Source organism: Malaya genurostris, chromosome 3, assembly GCF_030247185.1.
Source record: "Malaya genurostris strain Urasoe2022 chromosome 3, Malgen_1.1, whole genome shotgun sequence".
Lineage (NCBI taxonomy): Eukaryota > Metazoa > Arthropoda > Insecta > Diptera > Culicidae > Malaya > Malaya genurostris.
In genome coordinates, this window is record NC_080572.1 from 251,634,550 (window position 1) to 251,660,824 (window position 26,275).

The window sequence follows — 26,275 nt, forward strand, 5'->3', positions numbered from 1 at the left end:
GTCGGGCCGTTGATCAGGTTCGAAGATTAAATGGTTGTGACTTTGGGTTCTAGATATATGGTGGTATAAGTGACGTAACCGACAAAACACGTTGATTTTTGCCGCTCTTATATATATAAGGGTGCCAAAATTTTGGGATCAACTCTATTTTCGTAAAGTTCTAGTGCTCAAAAGTTTAAGCACCTCGAAAAAAGCCTTCATGCAAAATTTGACCTAAATCGGACATGCTTAAGGGGTGCTGCCCGGTGGTAAAGGTTTGACAATTTTCGATCTTGAAAAAGCACCATAGGGGGGAGTACATGAAATTTCTAAAATCGAAAAATTTTTTTGATGCCAAAACTCTTAAAACTGCACAAAACATCGAAATTTAGTGTCATCTAAAAAAAAATTTTTTTTGAAAATATCAACTTTCTGGGACTTAGAAAAATTTTCATATTTTTTCTAAGTCCCAAAAAGTCGATTTTTTCAAAAAATTTTTTTTTAGAGATGACACTAAATCTCGACGTTTCATGCAATTCTAAGTCTTTTTTATTAGATTAGCATCACTCTTCTCATACACAACGCAAATGTCAAGTACAAGTTTGGAAAAATTATGCTGACCGTGTGACATAAACACTGAAGCATGCTTTTGTGAACTACTCGAACAATCTGAATCAATTGGTGTCAAAAATAGTATCCAAAGTTATTTAATAAAAGTATGAAATATATTTTCATGAGACTGTTATGAAAGAAGAGAAAGGCATTATCACACCACTAGGTGGATTAAGAAGGGTTTTTTTAATTCTAAGCAAATAATTTTTTTAATAATGAAACGAGTAGTTTAATCATTTTTTAATAATGAAACGAGTAGTTTAATCATTAAAGAGCTTACGCTTAAAGTACGAGTTTTTTTTATTGAGGAAGCATCACAAAATTAGTTCCAATTCCAAATACTTGTCTGTTTTGAAAATAATGGCTTCACATCGAAAATCTCGGATTAATTGACGATTTATGCATCAATCCGAAAACTTTTATCACATCACTCACACTAACAATGACTAATAGATAACATTCTAATATCAGACGCAAAACCAATTTTTTTGGATTGATAACGATACAAAAAAAAAAAATTCACGTAAATAAAGATCTGGCAAATGTAGTTAATCATGCATTTTTCAGGCTCCTGGCCTTCAACTCTAAGAATACCCCAACACGCTCAATAGGATATAAACCACTCTGATGTTGACTGAGCCAATGACCAAATGTTGTTTTACTGAACAATCGATTACGGAGAAGTACACCCCGATTCTGTATTTCGTTCGAATCGGATTGTTTCGACCGAATACGAAATTTGGCATTCTGTAGCTCGATCGAGTTCGAGTTTTCCATACAAAAGCATCACTCGATCGAATTACAGAATAGGGGTGAACGAATAGCATGTGGAACCACAACATACTAGGAAAATCGACATTTCGTTTGATCTTGCCGCGATAAAGGTATGTGAACTTAAGAAATTAATATTATCAGGCACATTTCAAAAACATTTAATTTTTCTTCGATCGTTTATTCTTCATAAACTAGATCTAGTTCTATTAATGTAATGGCATTGGCGGCTTAATCTAATAAAATATTCCAGAGCTCACTTTTCAGATTCGTTGCGTACATATCACCGTAATAATGAATTGAAAATAAAATTAACAAAAACAACCTTAAGGCATGTAGTGAGTTTCCTGTAGAACGGTTGGTCCAATTTCTATCAAATCCGACTGCTCCGTTTTCACTATTCCCTCTATCTCGGCACCATTGATTATTTCAGCGTCAGCAGGCTCGAAACTTATGGTTGGCCTATCACATGCCATTTTTACTTTTCTGGGACGCCCTCGTTTTTTAGGTTGTAGAGGTATTAATAAATCATCATTGCTCGAAATTGTCTCTTGCATTTCATCCTCTACAGTTACCCGTGTTAGCTTTTTGGGGCGGCCTCGTTTCTTACGTTGCGACGAATTGGTAGAATCTATTTTACTTGAAACCTTTTCGTTTACGTTCGAAGTCGTGTTGTCCATATTGTTTGATAAGACTTTTTCAGTTATATTTTCGTTAGATTTTTTACTTCGTTTCCTCGGTATTGGTTTTATGAATTCTTTCAAATGTCGCTTTGGATTGCGATGGCACTTGGTGTGATTGGCTAAGCTTTGATGATGTGAGAACGCCTTTTCACAAAAAGAACATTTATAGGCTTTTTCGTTCTGGTGTGTTTCGCGGTGAGCTCTCAATTCTGCTGGGACCGAGAACGTCATTGGACAGTACAAGCAAAAGTAACGACCGTCGCGCAAATGCATGAACTCGATATGTCGCTTCATGTTGGAGTCTTGGGAAAATGATTTATTGCAAATTTCACATCTAAAACAGCAAGTAATGAACGTGGGTTTTGTCAGGCTATAGAAACCAAAACTCACCTAGAGTGGTCTTCAACTCTATGAGAACGCACATGTTTGCGAAGGCGTGCATGCGTGTGAAACTTTTTAGGACAAACTTTGCAGTCGAATCGTCGTTCACCATGCGTCAACCAATGATCTTTCAATCTTGCTCTACAGTCAAAAGAAGCATTGCAAAGCGCACAGACGAAGGACTTCTTGACAGACTCAGTAGGATGCACTATTCTAACGTGAGCGCGTTTTTCTTCCATTAGTGAGAACTCTTGTTTGCAAACTGTACAAGAGAATCGTTTGACAATGTGAACAACCATATGACCTAAAATAATTGGGTATAAACAATATATAGAAAAAGTAAGCATTAAAAAAACTGGTAATACTTTGAAGGTCCTTTTTCTGAGGGTATGTTTTTTCACAAACCTCACATTTGAATGGGCGATCTTTTGAATGAACTTGTTTTTTATGTTTAGCTAGATTTCCACTTTCGGCAAAAGGTTTTTCTGAAAATAGTACGAAATCAATTTATGTAATCGTTGTTTTCTAATACGCGAACGAACCACAAATTTCGCACTTGAACTTTTTTTCATTAGAGTGTGTCCGTGAATGACGCAACAGTCGCCAATGTTCTATGAATGTTTTACCACATTTTACGCATTCATGCAATTTGTTCTCGCTGTGCTTCTCCATTTGATGCTTCGTGAGGTCCCATGGCTGAAAAACGAAAATGTAAAAAAAATCTGTTGTGGGGCAGAGTTGAATCAACTAATAAACCTTAAAAAACTTTTCAGAACACAAATCACAATGTAAAGGATCTCCGTGAGTCAGTTTATGTTGAAAAAAATCGGCACTTTTGCGATACCGTTTTCCGCAAAGTTTGCATTCGTAGCTTAGTTCTTTTTTTATGGAATCCAAGGTTACAACCGGATTTTTCCTGCCCCGCGGTGCACTGTTAAACATCGGATCTGGCATATTTCGTAATGAGTCCAAAAGGGCGGCACCTAGGTTATCATCAGATTCGCTAGGTTCTTTTGAATTCGTAGCGGCAGTTATATCCGCTTCGTTCTCTATCAAAGAAGTGCCCACGCTGTTAGCTACGTTCATGTTTTTTGACTGAAAAAAAAACGAGTTACAAGGTTAATAGTTAAACTCAATAAATCGACTAAAAAACATGCTCATATAACGGCACGTTCAAAAGTGTTTTAGATGCTTAATTTATGTCAGTTTTGAAAATTTAAATCTGGAAATTATAATTAAAAAAAATTGGCAACCTCAGCCGCGTTCAACTCGTTTATTTCTAAATGTTTAAAAAAATAGAACGACACAATATAGCGTATACCAGTTATAAATTTGACAGCGTAACTGTTCTAATAAAATATAAATCGGCTGGCTGGGGCTACGTTTGTTTCAGTTTGAGTTCTAATATTCCATATAACACTTCCAGCTGCTGAATTTGCTTTAAGCCTGGATATAAAGAGAATGTGTAGTAAAACTAAATATAACGTAAATATTATGGAATAGAGTAAAAAATAACGATATTCTCGAATGAAGTTATGGATATAAAACTGCGCTACATCTCTAAGTAGAAAAAATATAAAGACATACCATATCCGTATCAAAACCGTATTCAAAAAATCAATTGTGACCTTAAAACCTTATCAGTGAAATGAATTTAGAAGAACGCAATCAAAAAATTTGTTACGATTCATTTTAAAATTATATACGTACACTAATATAATATCCCTGGCATCCCTGCGAGCAGCAGATGAATGCTGACAGAGGGGAAATGCAGTAAAAATAGATTATAAGGTTTTTTTTACCGTCACTGCTAACCTCAATCAAATCGACGTGAACATTTCAAAAGGGCCTTAAAACAATTGACAGATTCTCTTTGTTTACTTTCTCTTTCGATTATATCTGCGTTATTAGAGCAAATTCAGCAGCTGCAAGATTCATATGGGTGGTCTATAATGTAAATGAAACTGAAACAAACGTATCCCCAGCAATCCGTTTGTTTTTTTTTCGACCAGTTCTACTGTCAAATTTAAAACTGGTATACATTGCCGTTCTATTTTTTCTATATTTGAAACACAGATAAAACGCTGCTGGGGCTGCCAGTTTATTTTGTTATAATTTCTAGATTTAAATTTTAAAACTAACATAAATTATGCATCTAGAACTAGAACACTCCTGAATATGCCCTTACGCAATTGTTCGTAACATGCATGAAACTATTACAAAGCTGGAGATATTTTCTTTCATTCTATATGGAAATTTGATAAGTGAACGTAAAAATTTAGGTGTTATTAACAGAAGAGAAAGTAAACAAAGAGAATCTCTCAATGGTTTATGTGCCCTTATGAAATGTTCACGTCGAAATGAACACATTTTGACAGCTCAGCAGTACTGTATGTAAACATAGATTTCTTGTTTGTCTGTTGACAAATTGGATGAGACCATTTACGACCCATATCGTCTAAATAGAGTTTTAAAACATTTGATACGGTTTGTTTTCTGAGGTTCATTAAATAAAAGAGACTAATTGCAACGTGTAAAGATGATTGTTTAAGACGTGCTCTTATTATGCGTTATTACGGAGCAATTACGGATAACTTATAGCTAAACTATTTTAAAAGTTTAACTAATATTTTGATACTATATAAGAAAAAGGTTTTACTTACTGGTTGAGTTGAAATTACTATTATTTATAAAAGTTTTGGTGAAACATTCACTATGTAAATTAACAACAGAGCTCCTGGAGAAACCTCGTATCATTTACGAAACGTCAACAAACCTTTTCTGACATCTGTCATCGTTGAGTACAGTCGATACTTTCGCCCGCAGCATTTCGCCACGCCAGTGTGTTTCATTCCGACGAGTTACTTTGTTTTGTTTAGTTCTTTCGCTGGAGCTGGATGAGATATATTTTTCTCGTCGCAAAACAGAAAGGATAGCAACACATCATTTTGGTGCTTGTTCCGTGAGAAAATCGGAAAAATCGATCGGTAGCTAAGGGAAACGTCAGCGGTTTGCGTGCAGAAATCTGAAACGTACCGTCTACCACTAAGGAAGTAGGAAGTGAAGTGTTCCCGTGGAAAAAAAATATTGAAATGGATAGGTGTGCCGTGTTGTGTCCGTATTTCCGTTAGTTAAGGAATGTCACACGAAAGAGCAGTTTTTTACGGGATTAAACATTTTCCAATGAGCAGTGTCTACATGTTTTATCTTAGCAAGTAACCTTTCCTTGGCGGTGTAGAGGTAGAGAGGTAGCGATCGATTCTTAATCATAATTGTGTTAGGAATGGCAAGTACGGCTCAGGAAAGGATTGTATCAACCGAAGGGACTGGACGTTTGATAGAAATCGTGTAATCGTATTGCCTTGAAACAGCAATTACCGATGACCATCACACTGCGAAACGGTTTCAGCGCTCCAGCTCATCATAAAGTAAGTATCTGCCCTCACATCCGTAGCCGGTGCAAGGTTGAGCAGGGAAGCAGGGAAAATAATATTTTTATTTTTATTCCGCATGCAAACCGCGGTGATCAATCATGCGAGGGAGTGTTTTGAAATGCGGCTTTTTCCGGAGCCGTCTCCAGAGTTCGGATCTATTAATAGCAAATGGCAGAAAAAAATGCCAGTTCCGATTTCCGATTTTACTGGAGATGAACTTGTGAGAGTTTCGGTATAATTTCTGTTTTCTGTATCTAGTATCTGATTTGAAGATGCAAATCGTTCTTGTTTGATATGTGTAGTACACCGAAAACGCCCCTTTGCTCTTGTCAACAAATTTCAAAGGTACTTCAACTGTGGTCAGGTAAAACAGCAGAATAAAATTATTTATCATCAGCAGCCAGCGGTGGCTGAAAATTCGATATGAGAATGCTAATATATTATTCATGCTCACAGTGTCCTGCCAGGGTCGATTTTTCTTCGTCTCGCAAATGTGTTTTAGAACGCATGATTGCGGAATGCTGGGGTACAGAGGATGAACGCGAAAAAAATATAACTTAATGATGTGCCCATCGATGCTGATTAATGACATTGTGATGCTCAGAATTTGGATAAAAATAAGGATGACAAGGGCTGCAGGGGCACTCGGAATAGCAGGGTTCGTTTAAGTTGGGTTGGTGAGAGATTTGCTGTGATTGATAATTTTATGGATGCGTAAATGAATGCTTTCAGAAGATTAGAAACTGATTGCATACGTCGCTTGCAGGTCAGCATTATCTATCATAGGCAACGCAATAAATCTATACACGGAAACGCGGCTAAGTAACAGCAGTTGTAACAGAATGTTCACTTTCACAATACAAAATCTTCGCATCCATGTATATATTTGGAGTAGATCTGGTTAAATAGAAGGCAATGTCTTCTGATATGCAAAAATTTCCGAATAGAAAACGTAATATTGAAGCAAGATAACCGTAAACCAATACCAACATTCTTCTCTTTGTAGTTGATCTAGTTGATCAATATGCAACCGAAGGAAGTAACTGTTCGATGTAGATCATGATTATTTACTTCATTGAATAGAGTTGCTGATTTTATGACAGATTTAAATCCGGTAATTACATTCCGATGTGGACCTTCTATTTACGCAGACGTCGTAGTTGATGTACAGGGAAATTGCATGGCTACCCAGTGCTAATATTATTACATCACCTTATTGAAAAAAATTACACTTTGAAGCACGAAAATCGAAGTGATTATGAATTTATAAAAAAAATGCAATATTGTCATAACGTTGTACCGACTTGATTCCATGAGCACAGTTCAAGTAGTAACTAAGATTCCAAACTACCGAAAAATATTCAAGAGTTGAAGCGAACAGTAAAGTGATTATAAACAGTACACCTCCGTAAAGTGCTTAGTCATTTTAATTAGGAATCCTAGGGTTTATTACCAAGAAATTTAACGCTAATCGAGCTTCTAATCATGGATCCATCCAAAAAGTATTAAAAATGGTTCCAAAAAGTATTAAAATGGTTCTTTTTTCTCGTAAACGCAATGATCGAGCAATTGATTGGTTTTACTATCATAGAAGGCTACGTCTTTTGAGTTGTGTATGTTGGAGTTGTAGTTGTGGATCTTGATATCATCAGCAAACGATTAACGAGAAAAGTTTGATATCGTTTGACAAAAAACGAAGGTCAGAGAAGGCTTCCTTGCGAAATTCCGGATGACGTGAGGAACTTTTTTTGAAAATGTAATTATTAATTCGACCCGGTGAACGACCGCAACTAGGTTAAAACCGGGTATAAATAAACGATATAAAATAATAATATAATTATTCATTTCAATTGCTAAACGACGATGACTGACGTAACACATGGATCAATAAGTCCCGAGACTAAAGCAGAGATGGCGCTCGTAGTAAACCAGTAACCACGTTCTAGTTTCTAAAGTACTAACCTATGCTTGAAACGGGTCAAAATTTTGAGTCGATCCGACCAGAAACAGCTGAGTTATCGAGGTTAGAGTAAAGTCGTTTTGTAGTTTGTTTAAAAAATGGAAAAAACCGAGTTTCGTGTTTTGATAAAACATTGTTTTTTAATGGGTAAAAACACCGTGGTCGTACCGACACAAATGACGCGGAACGCTCGGGTAGACCTGTGGAAGCCGTTACACCGGAAAATGTGAGTGAAGTGACAAAAATTATAATGAAATATCGTAAAGTGAAGCTCCGTGAGATTGCTGAGATGACACAGATATCATATGGAAGTGTATTTACTATCCTTCATGAAAAATTGAGCCGCAATTGCTTTCGATGGAACAAAAACAAGTCGATAAAAACAATGGCGAAATTGAGCGAATTGGGCTTTGATCTGCTTCCCCACCCCCCATACTCGTCAGAATTAGCCCCCAGTGACTACTGGCTCTTTGGTGATCTTAAAAAAATGCTCCAGGGAAAACGATTTGGCTCAAATGAGGAGGTCATCGCTGAAACTGAAGCTTATTTTGAAGCGAAAGATAAAAAAAATTGCAAAAAAAATGTTGTTTCCATTGTTAGTCTCGGGACTTATTGATCCATGTGTCATGGCTCCTATTCCGTATAGAAATAATTTAGCGTGCAAGTTGCGTACATAGTTCATGTAACCAACGCAAAAAATAACTTTTGCGTTTTGACATAAAAACGAGACAGGAAGATCGGAGAAATAAAAAAATCGGTTTTAAATCCACCTAGTAGAGTGATAATGCCTTCCTTCTGCTATCCAACCAGTCTCATTAAAACATTAATAAAATTCTATCCTCGGTATTGTGAGCTTATCAAATAACCTAATAGTATCTTTCAAACGAGCCTAATTCTTTACCGGAACCAGAAATGACAGCTATTTGATCTTTGAACTTGATCAATGGTCCAACAGTATCTTTCAAACGAGCCTAAGCTTGTCGCAATTGGTTCAGCCATCTCTGAGAAAATTGCGCGGTAAAAAACGCGTTTTATCGGTTACGTCACTCATACTATCATACCTCCAAAACCAGAAGTCACAGCCATTTGATCTTTGAATTTGATCAATGAAAAGAAAACAACGAATGTGAAATTTTGCCTTTCTTATATAGAAAGGCTATGCCATCACTGTGAAAACCAACTTTTGAACGGAGGCCGATGGTCATATACCATTCGACTCAGTTCGTCACAAAATGTCTGTGTTTATGTGACAAATAATGTCACTCAACTTTCTCAGAGAAGACTGAACTGATTTTCACTAACTCAGATTCGAATGAAAGGTCTTATGATCCCGTAGCCTGCTATTGAATTTCATCTTTATCCGACTTCCGGTTCCGGAATTACAAGGTAACATGTGCAAATCTATGGGAAAATGCGCACTCAATTTTATCGGAAATTTCTTAACCGATTTTTACAAACTGAGATGCAAATGAAAAGTCTTGAAATTCTTTAAAATGTCCCTGGAAAGTAATTCAGATCCTACTTTCGGTTCCGGTATTACAGTGCGATGAGTGAGAAATTTTCATTTTCTTGAGTTTTTTTTCACAAATGTCCGCTTCCGAAAGCACCGGTAATAGTGAAGAAAAGCTCCAAAAACGGAACTCACTTCGATTTCTCTGCAACCGTTAAACCGATTTTTACAAAAAATAATAATAAAAAATAAAGCTCTCATTGTCTTAAAAAATAGTGTGCAATTTAATCTAGATTCGACTTCCGGTTCCGAAATTATAGGGCGATGAGTGTCAAAACTTTCAAACTGTCATACAAAATGATGCAAAACCGGTACGTGCTGGTACGGAAGAAGAAAACACCACGCAACGCACAGTAGTTCATAAACCCAATTTTACATTCTTAATTGATAGCTCATTGGAAACGTGGTTTTTGAGGTACTGTATCTTCTGCAAAGTTACTTAGAATGATAGACGCCATCTTTTGGAAAATTTTATTTATGTGATTAATAGCCCTAAAAGTGAGATAACAATATCATTTTAGCTGAGGGCCAACATAGGGGCTAAGTTACTTCAACAAAGTTGTGCAGAAAGTTATTTCAAACAAAATTTGCAGAAGGTACTATTTCTGTAACTTGAGTGTAATTCATGATATGATGTGTTTTCTGAAAAGGGTTTCCTAAACCAGTTTTTGTAAGAAAACATATATACATATATATATATATATATATATATATATATATATATATATATATATATATATATATATATATATATATATATATATATATATTCAATTTATATGAGTTTTTCGTGTTTTACAAAGTTTTTCATAATTAAAAATTACACAACTTTCTCAAACATACTGTGCTGGTGTCATTTCAGTTTTATGAAATAGAACAATTTTTCAAGTTTTTTTTACAAAATTCCAACTTGTCTATCATCAAAAGGCGCAGAAAGGTGCAGATGGAACTACTTACATATTAAACTACTTCAAAAGAGCTTTCATATTGTGGTTAAACTATTCGTCTGCGATCGTGCACTCTCACAATAAATGGTTTTTATGCACATCTAAGTCTACTGCAAATTTGTTTGAAATAACTTTCTGCACAACTTTGTCGAAGTTACTTAGCCCCTATATTTTAATCTCACTTAATGAAATGCGTGCAAACTAAACTGCAAACCAAAACTAAAACTAATACGGTTAATTTGAACAGTATAATTTGTTGTATCATTACACAAATAAGGTCATAGATAAAATCAATAAAAAAATTGCTTAGCATAAAGGTAAAGTAGAATTGAATCAATATAGATATTGCCAATAATATCAACTTTAGATGCGCAATTTTATTGATCTATGACACATGTCTTTTTACCAAATATTTTATTTTAATTCGTTGTTTAGGGTCTGTGTGACCAACTATATAGCGGGAAAAATACGAATTGTATTGAAATCGGATTCTTTGAATAGCCAAGTCCGAATTCTTCTTGGTTCAGAGTCAGAACCAAAAATAAATCAGACTTGCCCACTCGAAGAATCCGAACTTCAGGGAAACTGTTCAGATGTCTTGGCTGTCTAAGATATTTTTAGTTCAATTAGTTGATCTGTCTAGGTATCTACCGTGATAATAAGCTAAGCTGTATGAAAATTGTTCAATGAAATAATTTCTTGGGAGATAGTATCCATTAAATACCCAAGAGATGGACAAAATGTGTTGAAATCGAGTGTCAACATATGAATAAAAAATATTCCGCCATCGTTCTCGAATACTATATTATTTTTATGTAAAAAAAGTCGATATTTTAAATTTTCGCACTAGGTACAGAATAATGCATAGTAAATCAATCTAGGTCCTTGTTCTGTTAACTTTGATAATTCTTGCCCAGATCTTCCTTCTATTTTTAGGTAAACCATCTTCGGTACCTGTCCCACAAAATTATTAGGTGTCGGTTAATCGTTTAGATTTTTAGAATTCTAAAAAAAATCAGCCCTTTTATCTTTTTCTCTTCATTTTACTAGTATTCTTAATCATCACATCCAGAGTAGTTCAATTGGCAGAACTATTTTCTCAGATTGGAGAAGTTTTTTCTGTATTTCATTCATGAATCGTTCTCAAGTCTATCATAAGTTGGATACTAACGTTTGCATTTTAAAAAATTGACTAAAAATTGCCGATCTATCATGAGTTTCACCCGTAGAAACGAAACTACCCGTGCAGCATCAATCATAGTAACCCATGAGTTAGCAGACAAAATTTGACAGCTCTATCAGTCGAACTCTAACCGTGATGGTAAAAACAGTGAAGCAACTCCGTTCAGAGGTATGCGCGTTCAAAGAATGACAACCAGCAGCATCAAAAACTGATATTGTGCGGTACTTTGTGGATGCCGGATACGCTCGTTCCGACATCTACAACATCTTGGCACTATTAGACAATAATCAGAGCATCGAAAAAAAGTCCGGTTCCGGACAGCCGACTATCCTGAGTGACGAGAACCCTCAAAGAAAGCTGAAGAGGAAGACCGAGGCCGAGGGATGCGTGCGATGTTGGCCGGGAGGTCGGTTCAACCGGCTAAACAGTGAAAAAGTACTAGACGAATATGAACATACTGGTCAGGAAGCGGAAGTCGCGTTCACTGGTTTTGGAGCTGCAGGCAATAGTGTAACGGCAGCGGTTGAATTACATGGTCAACTCGATTTTCTCGGCGAATCGCGACGTTGACTCTTTTCACCCTGGATGCACTTCGTATTTTGCTTCTCCGACGAAGGTACTCGGAGGTGAAATTCATTTCACACAAAAAATTCCCCAAGAAGATGCTTCTGTGGCTGCCAATCAGCGAGAAGGGAGGTCAAAGCCGGTTTTCTTTCGCTCCGATCTAGCCGTGAACGGCAAAATTTATCGCAGCATTTCTCGTTGGAGAAAATGGAGCGGCTGAATATCATTCAAGTTGGCAAACCACCGAGAATTTCTGGGCCAACCTGAAGCGTAAGATCGTTGGAGTACTTTGACGCGAAAACTAAGGCTGTGAACCATTTCGCGGTTAATTTTAACTTTTGGCTGAAATCTGACTTCTTCTTCTTTTCTGGTTGGCGTCATCTCGCTGTGTGGCTGCGTCGAATCGTCAAAGTACGGCTGAAAATCCTTTCTTTCTTGCGAAATACTCGAATTTTCTCCGGACTAACACGATGCAACGTGCTAACCCGTTGAGAGTTTCACCGGAAGTGCTGTAATCTGACACTCGAGCGATTATTTTGATGTTGTCAATAATAACCCTGCTCGAGAGCATGGTTATTTTTGACAGATCAATGTTTATTTTCCGACATCGAAAATATCTTGCAATGAAATGGGCCGCAGTTTTAGTTAAATTTACCTACTCGACACAAAATAACCGCTTAAGTGTCAGATTTCAACCAAAAGTTAAAATTAACCGCGAAATGGTTCACAGCCTAAGGAGGAATTGATAAATAAAACGAAAAAAGAACTCACCATCCGATGAATGTACATTTTGTTTAATACAAAAATATAAATTAGTTATTATACTTTTTAACAAAAGGGCGTATAGAACAATTCTTCCATTAGAAATAGTTTGTGATATCAAGTTAATAGCGAATCTAATTTATTTGGAATTGAAAATTACGGAGACTCTCTGAAACCGACTAAGCCGAACATAAATTTAGTTATCAATCAAGCATTAATCGAAACACTAGAAAGAATCAATATCATTAACTTACGGCTTCTTCGACGGGGAAACTCCGGATGTTTCGGTTTGAATTATTGAACGCAGCATAATACCGGGTTCACTTTTCTCTGTCCAATTCCAGACAAGATTTCTTCTTGTAATGATGCGTCTCAATCTGAAGTTGCTGCTCATCTGCCTGTGCTTTACCGTAGTCCTGATAACGTTCACCCTGTGGTCGAACTGCGGTGGAGATTTGCCATTCGCCCGAGGTTTGGTGCCGAAATGGAATCACCGATACGAAAGTGGTGGGTATTTTTTTGGGTTTAACCACTCAAAACTGACAGTAAATGTATGTTTTTTTTTTAAATTTGGTTTGGTTTGCTCTGTATAGCAGATGGCCAACTGGAGCTTACGGAAGAGATTGATTGTGTCATCAATCAGGAGTATACGATTGGCTGCCGGCGAGAAGGGGACGAGGTTTACCTACCGTTCTCATTCTTGAGCAAATATTTCGAAGTATATGGATCGCTTAATACGGTGGACGGAACAAAGCGGTTCGACTGGTCGCACAGCTATGGGAAGGTTAATAATCCGAAGGGAATGTACGATCCGAAAGGGATTTTCATGTACTTTGAAAATTACAACGTAGAAATGAGAGATCGCGTGAAGTGTATCAGCGCCGTGGAAGGTGTTCCGATATCGACGCAATGGGAAAGCCAAGGATACTTCTATGCGACACAGATCGCACAGTTTGGCTTATCACATTACAGTAAGAATCTGACGGAACCGGAACCTAGGAGAAAGATTATCGAGGACGGCGACAAGGAAATGGCTGAGTGGAAAATTCCGAAAAACAGCTCACTCACAAGAGCATACTTGAAGGGAAAGGATACGACGGTGGTGCATTTCTCGACGGGAAAGCACTTCGACAGTGCGATTGCACTGCCGATGGATCATGTGCTGGATTTGGTGTTGAATGTAAATTTGCTGCTTAGACCGAATTCCAGCTTTACTGTTACACTGCAAAACCGTGAAACACAGAAGCTGTATAATGTTATCTACATTCTGGCGGATTTGATGATTAGCGTCCAGGATGATAATATTTACTACGGGCTTGGTCAGAATAGTACATCGAGCTGGAGGAGACTGACGCGGGATTTGTTTGTCGATCTTCAGAAAGGTCTTCCGCAGTATATCAATACCGAAAAACGACGGAAGATGCGCCGAACGGAGCTCAAAGTGGTAGAGATTTCATTTCTAGGAAATGGAAGTTTCGACAATTTAACCCTGTCGACTAGTGAACATATCAGTCACTTTTACGATGCAGCCGAGTGGTTGATTCGGCATCAAGATCAAAGCACCGGTGGTTGGCCTATTCCCGTGCGGAGAAAGCTCGGGTCCGGATTTGGGGAGCTATCACGAGGATGGTATTCAGCGATGTCACAAGGACATGCAATTTCGTTGCTAGCTCGAGCATATTTTCACTCCAAGGGAGACAAACGCTATCTGAAAGCAGCTCTCGATGGTCTCAAGTTGTTCCGGATACCGTCCTATCAGGGAGGAGTTTTGGCGACATTTTTGGGAAAGTACGCTTGGTACGAAGAGTATCCCACAACACCGCCGTCGTTTGTTTTGAATGGCTTCATCTATTCGTTGCTGGGATTGTACGATCTGAACTCAACGGCACCAGCAAATCATTCACACGAAGCAGCCGCTTTATTGGAACAGGGAATGGTCTCACTGAAGAAATTGCTGCTACTGTTCGATACCGGATCAGGCACTAGCTACGATTTAAGACATTTCACATTGGGTAAGTCACGTGCGCCAACCTGTGGCCTTACGGTCAGTGTAATGAATGGTTTCGGTTTCTTACAGGTATAGCACCGAATCTGGCCCGGTGGGACTACCACGCGACACATGTCAATCAGTTACTGTTGCTGGCCACCATCGATTCGGATCCCATAATATCACAAACTGCCGAGCGATGGAAAAATTACATGCTCGGGAAACGGGCCCAGCACAATTAGCGCGCTCAACGTGTGAGTAACCAGCTAAACGATGGCTCTTCCTCTTCCTTCTAATGCCTTACACACACACTAACAAGAATAAACAATACCAATACATAGAAGAACAAAAAAAAAAGACAACATTTGATACAGCACTACCCTAGTTTCTTGAAACGATTGATTTTTGTGATAGGAAATTAAGATCTTTTAAATGTGAAGACAGATTTCCAGCACTTTTTTCTTGTTGTGTCCCAATGATAGATTGTAGATAAAATCACAAATTTTCACCATCACAAAGAAGGACCACACAAGAAATTAGTATAGACGTAACCGAAGGAGTGCGTCGTCGTAGCATTGTAGCATGGAGTACATTTGCACAAACGACACACACTTAAAATACGCTATCGGATAAACACACTTGCGGAGTAGATAGCCCACAGACAGGAATAGAGTATTAGACTAGAAGAAAAAAAAACATACTGGAAATGATAGTGATTGTGATCGTTACTAGATGCTAAATATGTATGCACTTTTATAAGCGAAGAATTTGTGTAAATAATGAACGGTTACTGTTAGGATGTGGGCTGAGATCGCCCTTAACGAAATGGTTGTTTACGTTAGCTGTCAGCAACGATCGTAAATACTGATTAATGATTACATGTTCAGCTTATACGCATTGGAGAAAACAAAAGACCACAATGAGACTAATTTTCTTGCCGTCGTCTGTTGATTCTTTCTGTTAACTATTTTTGTTATAAACGCCACAACGACCAATGCAAAGCTACGGGAAGTTTGTACATTATACGCTCATATCACTATGTTTTAAGCTGACTGTAGAAAAAGAAAAACCTGTTGAGCAATGACTTATTTATTTTCGACTTGTATAATAGATACTATGATAGTGACATAGATTTAATTTAAGCTAACCAATACACTTTGTTAGTCTACTCGATATCTTATGCCTGTCATATTGATGCAATAATTTGAACGTGGCTACTGACTGTTTGTAGAATTTCTAGAGAGCTTGAACAAACAAACAAAAAAATGTTCCAGTCTGAGTTAGATCACCTAGAATTTAGAGGGCGCGTTTGTAGTATTATATGTAGCACCACGTAATCTGCTGTAAAATGTTATTTTGTGTCGACATGTTTATTATTTAATTTAAGCCTCCATTCAGCTTAGTCGAACAATGTTTTGATGTTTCATTATTCCTGTTCCTGCGTAAAGTGTTTGCATATTGCGTCGCACATTGTTTATTTGTTTATTTAACTCGTCGGACAAGTAACTTAAAACCTAACGAAACATAAACGGCCAGCTCATAGGAAAAACTGTCTAGTTTCGTTATATTCGAATAGATGCTCAAATTTGAAAAAAAAAGTATGAATACCTGATTTAAATCGAACTGCTAGATGGACACGACAGCTTAATTCGAACTGCTTTAAGCACTGATGATCCGAACCAAAAAATCACACGTTAAAAGTGATTCCTAGAGTCCGAATGTATTTCGATCGTACTGTGGCGGATATTCGCCCTTATTCTGAATAACGTCGTATCAATTTTACGATCGTATTTCATTTGTTTTCCTCATAAGGCTGGCAAAATCAAAGGTAGATAGGATTCGATCGAACCATATTCGATCGAAAAATTTATACGTCGTTATTCAGAATAAGGGTGATTGGTCGAACAAACGAATAGTTGAGAAGCAGCAAACCCTGTCAGATTGGAGCGAAATCAATCTTCACTTCAGCAACGCCATCGCATGGCAACACATTCAACATATCATGTCAATTGTATGGGTGCGCAGTGTTGCTATTTTGGCGCAGACGAATTTGACATTACTCCCCCCTGCTTATATGTACGAGATTCGATTCGGACTCACCTGAGGGCACCGCGTTCGCAAAAAAGGATGTTGCCAATGATTTTTTCGGGAAATGTGATAGCTGGATATCTTGTTAATATGGTGTCTTTGGAAGCAGGGAACTTAAGAAAAACAAGTTGCATCGATTATTGAAACCACAAGTAATTAAAGTAAAGTAAAGTAAGTAAAGTCAGGTCAAACAAGACAGAAGAGGTTAGAATACTGAAGGTTCGCCAGAGAAGATCCCGCAATGTGAGTCTTCTGCAAACGGTAGCAACTATAAACTAAACAGGCATTTCTAGTAGGGGCGCACCGACGCAACGAGAGGTAAATCGCATTTAAACAATATGGATCTTTGAAGCTTCAACAGATTTTTATTATGAACTAAGTTGGTTAGAGCTAAGCACAACTTCCAATAGAACTCTGGAGTCATTGGCATACTCGATTCTTTCAAACGTTTGCTCATCGATTTGGTGGAATATTGTGGAGTTCTATTATACTTCATAGTGCTGGGCAATATGCACCAGCGCCTGGTTACAAATCAGAGACTGGATGTGTGTATGAAAAATAACAGGCCGTTTCTTCAACTACAGTATCATTAACATACAAGGTACAATTAAAAACTTCCAGGACTTTTGAAACAGCGCGGCTCCTAGTGTCGCCACCTGTCTGAAATTTTTATTCGTGTATTGTGTATCCTTCAGTGTTGTATGAAATTTTCATATGATTTGGACGTATAGAAGCTGAGATATCGCGCTTAATGTGACAGTACATTTGTTTGTGTCGGTCGGAAAATGAGCGTCGAACAAAGAGCCAACATTAAGACTGCCACTTCGCACTTTGACGCTTGGTTTCGGACTCATATTTAAAGCACCATGTTTCGTCATAAGTCACAATCGAATACAAAATGTTTGGGTTCTTTTTGGCCTCTTTAATGATGTCTCTTGAATGTTGAATTCTGAGGTCTTCTTCGTGTTGTTTCAAAGTATGTGGAACAAATCAAGCACAAACCATTCTGAGACCCAAATTTTCTGTCAAAATACGATAAATCGAAGCTGTGGATATTGGTAATTTCGATTCCACATATTTAAGCAATGCTTGTGAGATTTCGTTTCGTTCGTTCGTTTTTCGTTCACAACATCTTTTGGCCGCCCCGACGTTCGTCGTCTTCCAAGTCCTCCTGTCCTTCTTGATAACGTTTGAACCATTCGTGAATACGGCTACGGGATAGACAATCATCGCCATAAACTTGTTTCATCATTTGATGAGTTTCGGTAAAAGTTTGACCAACTTTAAAATAAGTCTTGGCTTCTTGTTCGATGCTTATTTTCCGAACGACACTACGAATGTACTGTCTCATTTAGCGCGATATTTCATCGTCTATACGTCCAAATATCATAAAATTAGGTTTATACGACAACACTGGAGGATACACAATTGACGGATAAAAATTTCAAATATATTGCGACAATAGGAGCCGCGCTTTTTCAAAAATCCTAGAACTTTTGAATTGTAACTGTACATTGCTCACACGAAATGAAACCCGAAGAAAATAAGGAAACATTTCACGCGTAGCAGGAACGAATCTACGGTTGCTGCCCATGACGAGATGTGAAACTCGTCGTCGGTGACATATAATTTCTGAGATAAGTCGGGAGGCAAAGTTCAAGGTCGGGTTTGAGAGCCTACACAGGCCCTTGAATGACAACAGCCAACGATGAGTAAACTTTACTGCCTCCCGAAGTGTCATATTTCCCCGCAAAAATATTCACAAGGCCATCAGGAGATCGATCACGTTCTCATCGACTATCTCGAGGTACACAGGTATTCGTCGCTAACGAATGCTGGGCATCTACGTAGCGAACATATTGTCGACAATTACGCGTATCAGTTGGAGTCAGCACCTCCAACGGAAGAACAGGCGAGGCGAGGCGACACATGTAGATTGCTGGAAGAGTTTAAGATCCGTCATAAAGAGCACTGCAGCGACCGCATTAAGGGCGACATTTAAACTAGAAAATTACGTGTTTGACACCCACCGGTAAACAACCAAAGAGGTTAAAGTCGGGGTGTAATAAACGAAACATAAAACACGAACGTTTGACGACGAACTGGTTGGTCGATGAGAAGAATGCAACAAGGGTTAGATTACTGCAGTACAGCACGAGAGCGAACTAGAAATGATACAGACGTAAGCAATAAAAAAAACCAGGAAGATCGTGAACGTGAAGAGATGGAGTAGCTGTATCGCGTGAATTACTCTAGAAAGTTTTATAACAAGATAAACTAACTGAAGCATCTGAATGGCGAAACACGAGATATAGAGAACGATAGAATTCCAGCATCTGTTCTATCGGAGATAAGCAAGAAGATATTGTCGATACTCAATATGGTTTTATGCCTAAGCTCTCCAAAACCACCAACCTATTGTCATTCATGTCCTACGTGACTGATGGTATGCCAAAGGGCTTACGAACATACGCTATTTATGCTGATCTTTTCTTTGCTTTTGATATAATTATTCACGATATAACAATTGCTAAATTGGAAAGATTTGGATTCGGTTCTAACATCCTTCGATGGTTGCAATCATATCTTATGGATCGTCGTTTAGCATTGAAAATCGGCGAATACGTTTCCAATGAGTTCAATGAGTATCGCTTCGTCCGGAATTTCGCAGGGCTGCCATTTCTTTCCGAATACTTTCTGGAAGGATCCCCGCAACTAACATTCTAGCAACACATCAGCTATATTGTTTCTTAAGCTTCTCGCAACTTAGGATTTGTAATCAGGATGGCTAAACATTTTACAGACAGCAGTATACTGCTTAAAATCGTTCAACCCTGGTGTAGTGTTCTGTCGTTTGGAATCGTCACTACCTAAACGATGCTTATAGAATCGAATCGATACAACACAGATTCATTTGCTTCGCTCTTTGGCGCTTACCGTGGAACAATTCTCACCAACTACCAAACTTCGAAAGTCGCGGGTTACTAATTGGTCTCGATACACTACAAGTTCGACGAGATGTTGCACCTGCTTTATTAATAGCAGATGTTTTGAATGATAAGATTGACTGTCCTGCTTTGCTCCGCGAAATTATTCTTCGTCCGCCCTGTGCTCAACGCCACGGTGCGTTTCTTCCTTTACCACGAACTAACTATGGTGCTAACTATGCTATTATTAGTTTGCAGAGATCATTCAAACGCGTATTATTAGAATTTGACTTCAATCTTCAAATTCTAATGAATTGAATTCAAAGCAGTATACGACACAAACAATCAAGACCAGCTATGGTAGATTTATTTACAAGAATTCTGGATTACCTGACGCGATGGGTTAATGCATTGATGGATAGAGTGATGCGGCGCTCTCGAGTCTCTCTAAGTTCCGGAGAGGGCTACGATAAGGTTATGGTCATGTCTCTTGTTTAATATTGCTTTGGAAGGTGTGATTGGTTGAGCTAGGATTGACACCAGTGGTACGATCTTCCGAAAGTACGTACAGCTATTTGGTTTTAGTGATGACATTCATATTGTGACACATAATTTTGAGAAGGTAATGGAAACCTACATCGGACTGGTTATAACTGCCTCAAAACCAACATACACAAAAGGAAGTGGCTCTAAAGGAAAAACACTACGCCACTATGGGCAGTACAGGTCGATTCCTCTCGCTTACTGAAATAATATTTCCGACGAATAGCTTTTCGAGAGAGGTAAAATTAACGTTTTGGAAAATTGTGCAATGCAAACATCACTCGTCCGTAACATCAAAACATTGAGATAGCGACCTAAACAACGTAGAATATTCAAGACTGTCGTAAGTGGATTTGGATTTTTTATTGTTTCTAGAAAGCTGTATTGAAACTTCTTGATTTTAGACCATGCCTTCCTAAGAAGCATGTTGATTTCGACACGGCAGAACTGATGCTATTCCGTTGTAGTGTGTTATACGAAGACAATAATAAATAACACTGTGTAAAACAAGAAAAAGAATACAGATTAGGAAATAGTATCTAAAATCCCCCTTTTCTACGAACGAAAAAAATACACATACAAAAAAGACGATAGCCCGTAGAACATTGTGTAGGTTTCTTGTCGTTAAGTTCGATGGTGATTAGATTAGAACAAGAGTCAAACTGCGGTTCCGTTAAGGTACCAAAACGACGAAATGTGCTGATAACACACGTTCACGATTGAATTTCAATTCCATTGAATCATGCACGCAGAAAGCAAACAAATTGTATTCTTACACAATCACATAAGTATCACAAACCTATGTAATCGATGACTACAGAATGTATTGTATAATATGACTTATAAATTAGAACAATTTCAATAAAGTTTTCAATTGAAGGTTATGAATCACTTTCAAAATCTCGTATTGACAAACAGAAAACTAGAAAATGATACAGACTACACCAGTTCCTCAATAGAAAAAGCATTCAATAGTTCCGTAAAATGTTTTCTACCATCTACCGTTCTCCATCCGTAGATATAGTTGATTTTTAACATGAATAACTTCTCAAATTATGGCCACTTTTACAGAACACACACAAAAAAATGCAGAAAAAGACGATTAGTCTCTATTTAGATTTTTTCAACTACTGTAACAAGGGACTACGAGAGAATTAGGTACTACAATTTTAGAGAATATAGTCAATTGGATCAGAACCATACTTTGTAATAACAACCAATATGCATATAAGTTTTGAAACAGTCATTCGAGAATATAACACCGACACAAACAAAAGTCGACATTTTATTACGTAAAATCCCGTGAATATATTGCAGTGAATAAGAGATATGACCGGCAAAACACATGTACTTTAATTAAATCCACAACTGCAGTGAACTCAAATGTTCAAAGTCACTACCAAAAACCGAACGCATGTCAATACAAAGATAATTGGAAAAATTTATGAATTGCCATGCGTTATTTATAATTTTCAATCAACATATCCGAAATCCCGTATTAATCATCAATCAGCATAGATTTCCGGTTTCAAGATGATCATACCAAGTTGCTCTGTTTTGGACTGAAGCTTGCCAGCTGTCAGTAATCTCCCGTAGATCGTTCGTAGCACCTTTCGTCCAGGAAACGCCAATAACACGTTCAAGTCACAAATTTTGTTGCTACTCATACTTTATGTTGCAAACTGGTGACGACAACTTACTTCGTTACTCGGGCTTCCATCCGTCTAGCTCGCGTAGTCGTAGGAGGCCATCGGTCTAATCTTTGTACTCGGTCAGATGTCAGAATCTTCCGTAGTCCAGATTAAGCACGATTTCCAGGGTAGATACGGAACTGGATCCCTAGTACACAAAATAGTTTACCTCCTCTAACTCATCACCATCCACAGCTAGAGGGTCTATGGATTCCTCGAAATTATGTCGATGTTGTTGTCGTAAGAAAGTAGATGAACTAATTTGTTACGAATCGTGCCACTTGTATCGATGCTCCACTTCTTCAAGATCGATGTTGAACATCGCGCAGGATAAACAATCACCTTGTCGTAACCTTCGTCACGATTGAAGGGGTCCCGAAACTCGCACATGACCCATCACACGATCCAGGGTAGCCAAGAAACCGTTCTCATGCATGATGTGTTCATGGTCGACTATGTCTCATATGGTCAAGCTGTACTTAAGCTATTTCTCGAGGATTTATCGGAGTAAGAGCGAGAAAGGTCCACAGTAGTATGGGTGCCAATGAATTTCGCTTGGTAAGAGACCATGAACCGTTTTGTTTGCCTTGGAGAGGATTTTTTGGGCGGTCATCATCGGCATAATATTCCGATAGTTGCAGCAGCCCAGTTCATCGCCTACTGCACCATGCATTAACTTTTCCGGCACGTTTTTCTCCTCCCAAATCTTAGAAATTATCAAGCATACATATTCATTAGTACATCAGGTAATTGTCATACTATTTGTTCTATTGACTCTCCGTGCTCACTCTGGCTGCATCCTTAGGGTGCACCAGAATGAAGACGAAGCGCGATGCAATATGATCCAAAACTGAACAGATCAAGCGTGGTCATGCAACTCCCTCCAATTTGTCAAGTTTCGCCACGCTTCGGTTCGAGTCGCGTGTTGCCTTCACTCTGGCTTCGCCCGAAGTAGCTCTGTCGCGTGACCTCGCTTGTTCTGTTCAGTTTTCGATCGCATTGCATTGCTTCCCAACTAACCAAAATTTCGGGTAAAAGTAACTGATTTGGCTTAAGCAGCTTACGAAGCTCCATGCAACCCGTTTTTAGTAATTATCCACACTTGAAAGTTCGTGCAACGAAACCGAGCGAACTTCTAAGCAGCTTCTTGAATTTATTGTTCAGGTTCTATGCAGAGAGAAAGTTCACACGTTATGTACTTTCAAGTTGCAAAAAGTTCCACGGGTACTCTTGAGCTGCGAGAAAGTTTTCGCGGAACTTGTCTCTTCTATACTTCTCAGCTGTCAAATATAATCAAGTGATTTCTTAAGCAGCGATAAGGTATACGTAGGCCGCTACTTATATTTCGGGAACTGGTCACACTAATGTCAATAGCTAAAATCTGATAACACCAAAATAAAGCTTGACATTTTTCAACATAAACGTACTCAGAACGTTTTGATGTCCAAGCGCTTTTTGTGTCGCTTACAGTGAGTTAAAAAAGACAATTTCGCTATAAAATGGAAATTTCAAGAGAAGGAGTTCGCTGGATTATTTTTCACAACTTCGACGTGGATTAGCTCATAAACCACTGTATATAGCTGGTATAGTGAATTCAATCGTGGTCGTAGTTCGGTCGCCGACGATTTTCGTGACGGTCGTCCAAAATCAGTTGTCATTTTTCTGTTGAACTTGAATGGATGGGTTGATCATCTACCGCGCAGCTCCGTGCGATTTGTCAAGTTTCGCATCACATCGCTTGTCGCTTTCTCTCTGGCTTCACCCTAAGGGTGTAGCCAGAGTAAGCGCGGAACGTACTGTTAGCTCATCTCATTTAATCCGACAGGTTGGCTTTGATCAAATGCGACTAGCTCGCACGTGCTCCGCGTTCCGCGCTCACTCTGACAGCACCCTAAGAATGGGCTGCAAAACCTGTGAGCAGAACAGCAGCTCAGGTTCCTCAACGAAATGCAGCAGCAAGATTCATTTTACAATCAATGTAACGCCGCCAGCATCGGTAGCAGTAGAACGTAGCAGCAGTTCATCCCCAATTTGATCGTTTCATCTTGTCCCGGATCTTTGTCGAGGATTTTTTTTGATCAGGCTTACTGGGCTAGTCACCTGACCTTGCCCGTTCGAACAAGGATTGGTCCTCTCAGAAGCTCATGCAGCTCATGGTTCATTCACAAACAAATATACAGCCTAAACTGGGTTTCCTTCGGTGGCTGCCCACTAAGAAAGCGGTTAGATATTGACTTTTCTGACAGCTCACCTACAACCGCAAATGCAAATTAGATTGGTTTGTTTTCATCAGGAAACGCCTGCATTAAACACGATTCAGACGAACAATTAACTTCGGTCGACGTCAAAATTAATTTAAAATTTTTTTTTTTGAAGAATATTACTCGCGTACCCGACGTCAAAATGTTCCGCGAACTTGACGTTTTGTCCCTCCATATGAATTACAATTAAATTTGTTGTTCCGTAACCGGTAATAGTCGCCTGATGCCGCGTATGAATCACTCTTACATATTGTTTTGTTTTCATCACGAAAGATATTGGTCACCCATTTTTCATCAGGGTCGTTGTTCATTTTTCATCGGGCATAGAAACCTAAATTGTTTTGTTTTGTCGTTTTCTTCCATACAAAAAAGTATGTAAATTGAGTGTTTTCTTCATATAAAATGAAAATGTGTTGTTATTCTACGTGAAGTAGAAGTATTCTACAGTTAATTTAAAAAAATATGTGGTTAGAAACTTCCAAAATTCTCCAGTAAAACTAGTCCAAAGGGACTCCAACTCCTCATATTGAAAATGGCTCAAAAATGGACCATTGTCTACCGGGTTTATTGAATGAAAAAAAAAGCGGCGCCCAGTTCAATCATCTGTTTTAGAATCAGTAAACGAAAGTCCCGAATCGGCCTCCCGTTGAACGATTTATTGGATATTCATCGGACCAATGGTTCAATGCATTGGAGAAACGGAGGACTTCCGTTGGATTTTTTTTTCTTAGAGAGTGTTTATTAGGGTGGGACAAAATATTGATTTCATCTCCACCAAACTTTTTCTGTCATTCAGTAATAGCCGTTCAACCGAGAAGGTTGTGTATAGAAGCGTACAGTTTAATAACGCTGGTTGGTTTACACGCGTTAAATACGACAACGGTTGAACTACAGGTAGAAACCTGTTGGCAGCAGCCGTTAAAACGTATAGTCGTGCTGCATAAGAGAGCCCTAGTGCTGGGCCAAGCTGGTGAAGGAAACAACAAAGGGCGTTTCCCAAACTCTACCCAGGCCGCAATATACAGCCACAAGTGCTGAGCAGGAGGGTGCAAAGGCACATCGAAGAGGAAGAGTGCAAAGGCACATAGAAGCAGGAGAGTGCAAAGGCACACCGGTGCGAAGGCACTTCGGTGCAGAAGCATATCGGTGCGGAGCACTAGGAAGAAGGAGACAAGACAACTCGGTCTTTCCACTGCCATACAACACGCAGGTATACACCGGTGACCTGCGCTGGTTACAGCTGGCGAAGACGAAAGCAAATCGGAATTCGAGTGGTGCTGGATGTCAGGTAGCAGTAGCATCACATCATATTCTATCGCTACAGTGAGCTTCAGCATTGTATCAACGTCCAGATACATCCAACAAGAACATCTAGAGCAACGAGGATCTACACGGCAGTGCAACGGAGATAGACAACAATTTCAAGGTAGAAGTTTTTTCTTTTCCTTTTGATTGAGTACTGTGTAGTGTTGGTTTCAAATTTTATTTTAAAGTTTAGTTAAAAATTTTAATGTAATGGATGAATCCATGGACGTAAATCCTAGCATGAATCCGATACCCCCACGAACGAAAAAATATCAGGAGAGCTCTTCTGGGCCTTGGATAGTCTTTTTTAGACGTATATCAAAGCCATTAAACATTTTTCAAATTAATAAAGGTTTGACATCACGATACTCTTCAATCAAAGAGATCATAAAAGTAAATAACGATAAAATTCGTGTTGTGGTAAATAATTTGAAACACGCGAATGATATTGTCTCTTCGGAACATTTCAATAAAGAGTATAAAGTTTACATACCCTCCAAAGATGTCGAAATTGACGGTGTTGTTACCGAAGCGAGTCTTTCGGTAGATGATTTACTCAAGCATGGTGTTGGTCGTTTCAAGAACTCTATGCTTGAGGGTGTGAAAATACTGGAGTGCAAACAACTGTACTCAGTAGTTCATGAAGAGGAAAAAAAAGTTTATCGCCCATCAGACTCGTTTCGAGTG

The 26,275-nt window shown here is 38.5% G+C and overlaps 2 protein-coding genes across 4 annotated transcripts; one reads left to right on the top strand and one right to left on the bottom strand.

The window, feature by feature from the left end:
• Positions 1–1,571: 1,571 nt before the first annotated feature.
• LOC131434451 (zinc finger protein OZF-like) lies at positions 1,572–13,166 on the bottom strand. 2 transcript variants are annotated; one of them, XM_058601169.1, is made up of 6 exons: positions 13,041–13,166; positions 3,183–3,521; positions 2,969–3,122; positions 2,792–2,911; positions 2,436–2,730; positions 1,572–2,379 (listed from the first exon to the last, which is right to left on the bottom strand). In XM_058601169.1, exons 2-6 carry the CDS (start codon positions 3,510–3,512, stop codon positions 1,689–1,691), a joined length of 1,590 nt encoding a protein of 529 aa, XP_058457152.1. In that variant the 5' UTR covers positions 3,513–3,521; positions 13,041–13,166; the 3' UTR covers positions 1,572–1,688. The 2 variants fall into 2 exon arrangements, with proteins under 2 accessions (XP_058457152.1, XP_058457153.1); XM_058601170.1 differs by lacking the exon at positions 13,041–13,166 and adding an exon at positions 5,090–5,195.
• On the top strand, positions 5,321–21,780 carry LOC131434450 (D-glucuronyl C5-epimerase B). Of its 2 annotated transcripts, none has more exons than XM_058601168.1 (4): positions 5,321–5,854; positions 13,131–13,293; positions 13,383–14,798; positions 14,864–21,780. In XM_058601168.1, the coding sequence occupies exons 1-4, from the start codon at positions 5,807–5,809 to the stop codon at positions 15,013–15,015; spliced, it is 1,779 nt and encodes a 592-aa protein (XP_058457151.1). In that variant the 5' UTR covers positions 5,321–5,806; the 3' UTR covers positions 15,016–21,780. The 2 variants fall into 2 exon arrangements, with proteins under 2 accessions (XP_058457151.1, XP_058457150.1); XM_058601167.1 differs by having other exon boundaries at positions 5,322–5,854; positions 13,380–14,798.
• The last annotated feature ends 4,495 nt before the right edge of the window (positions 21,781–26,275 follow it).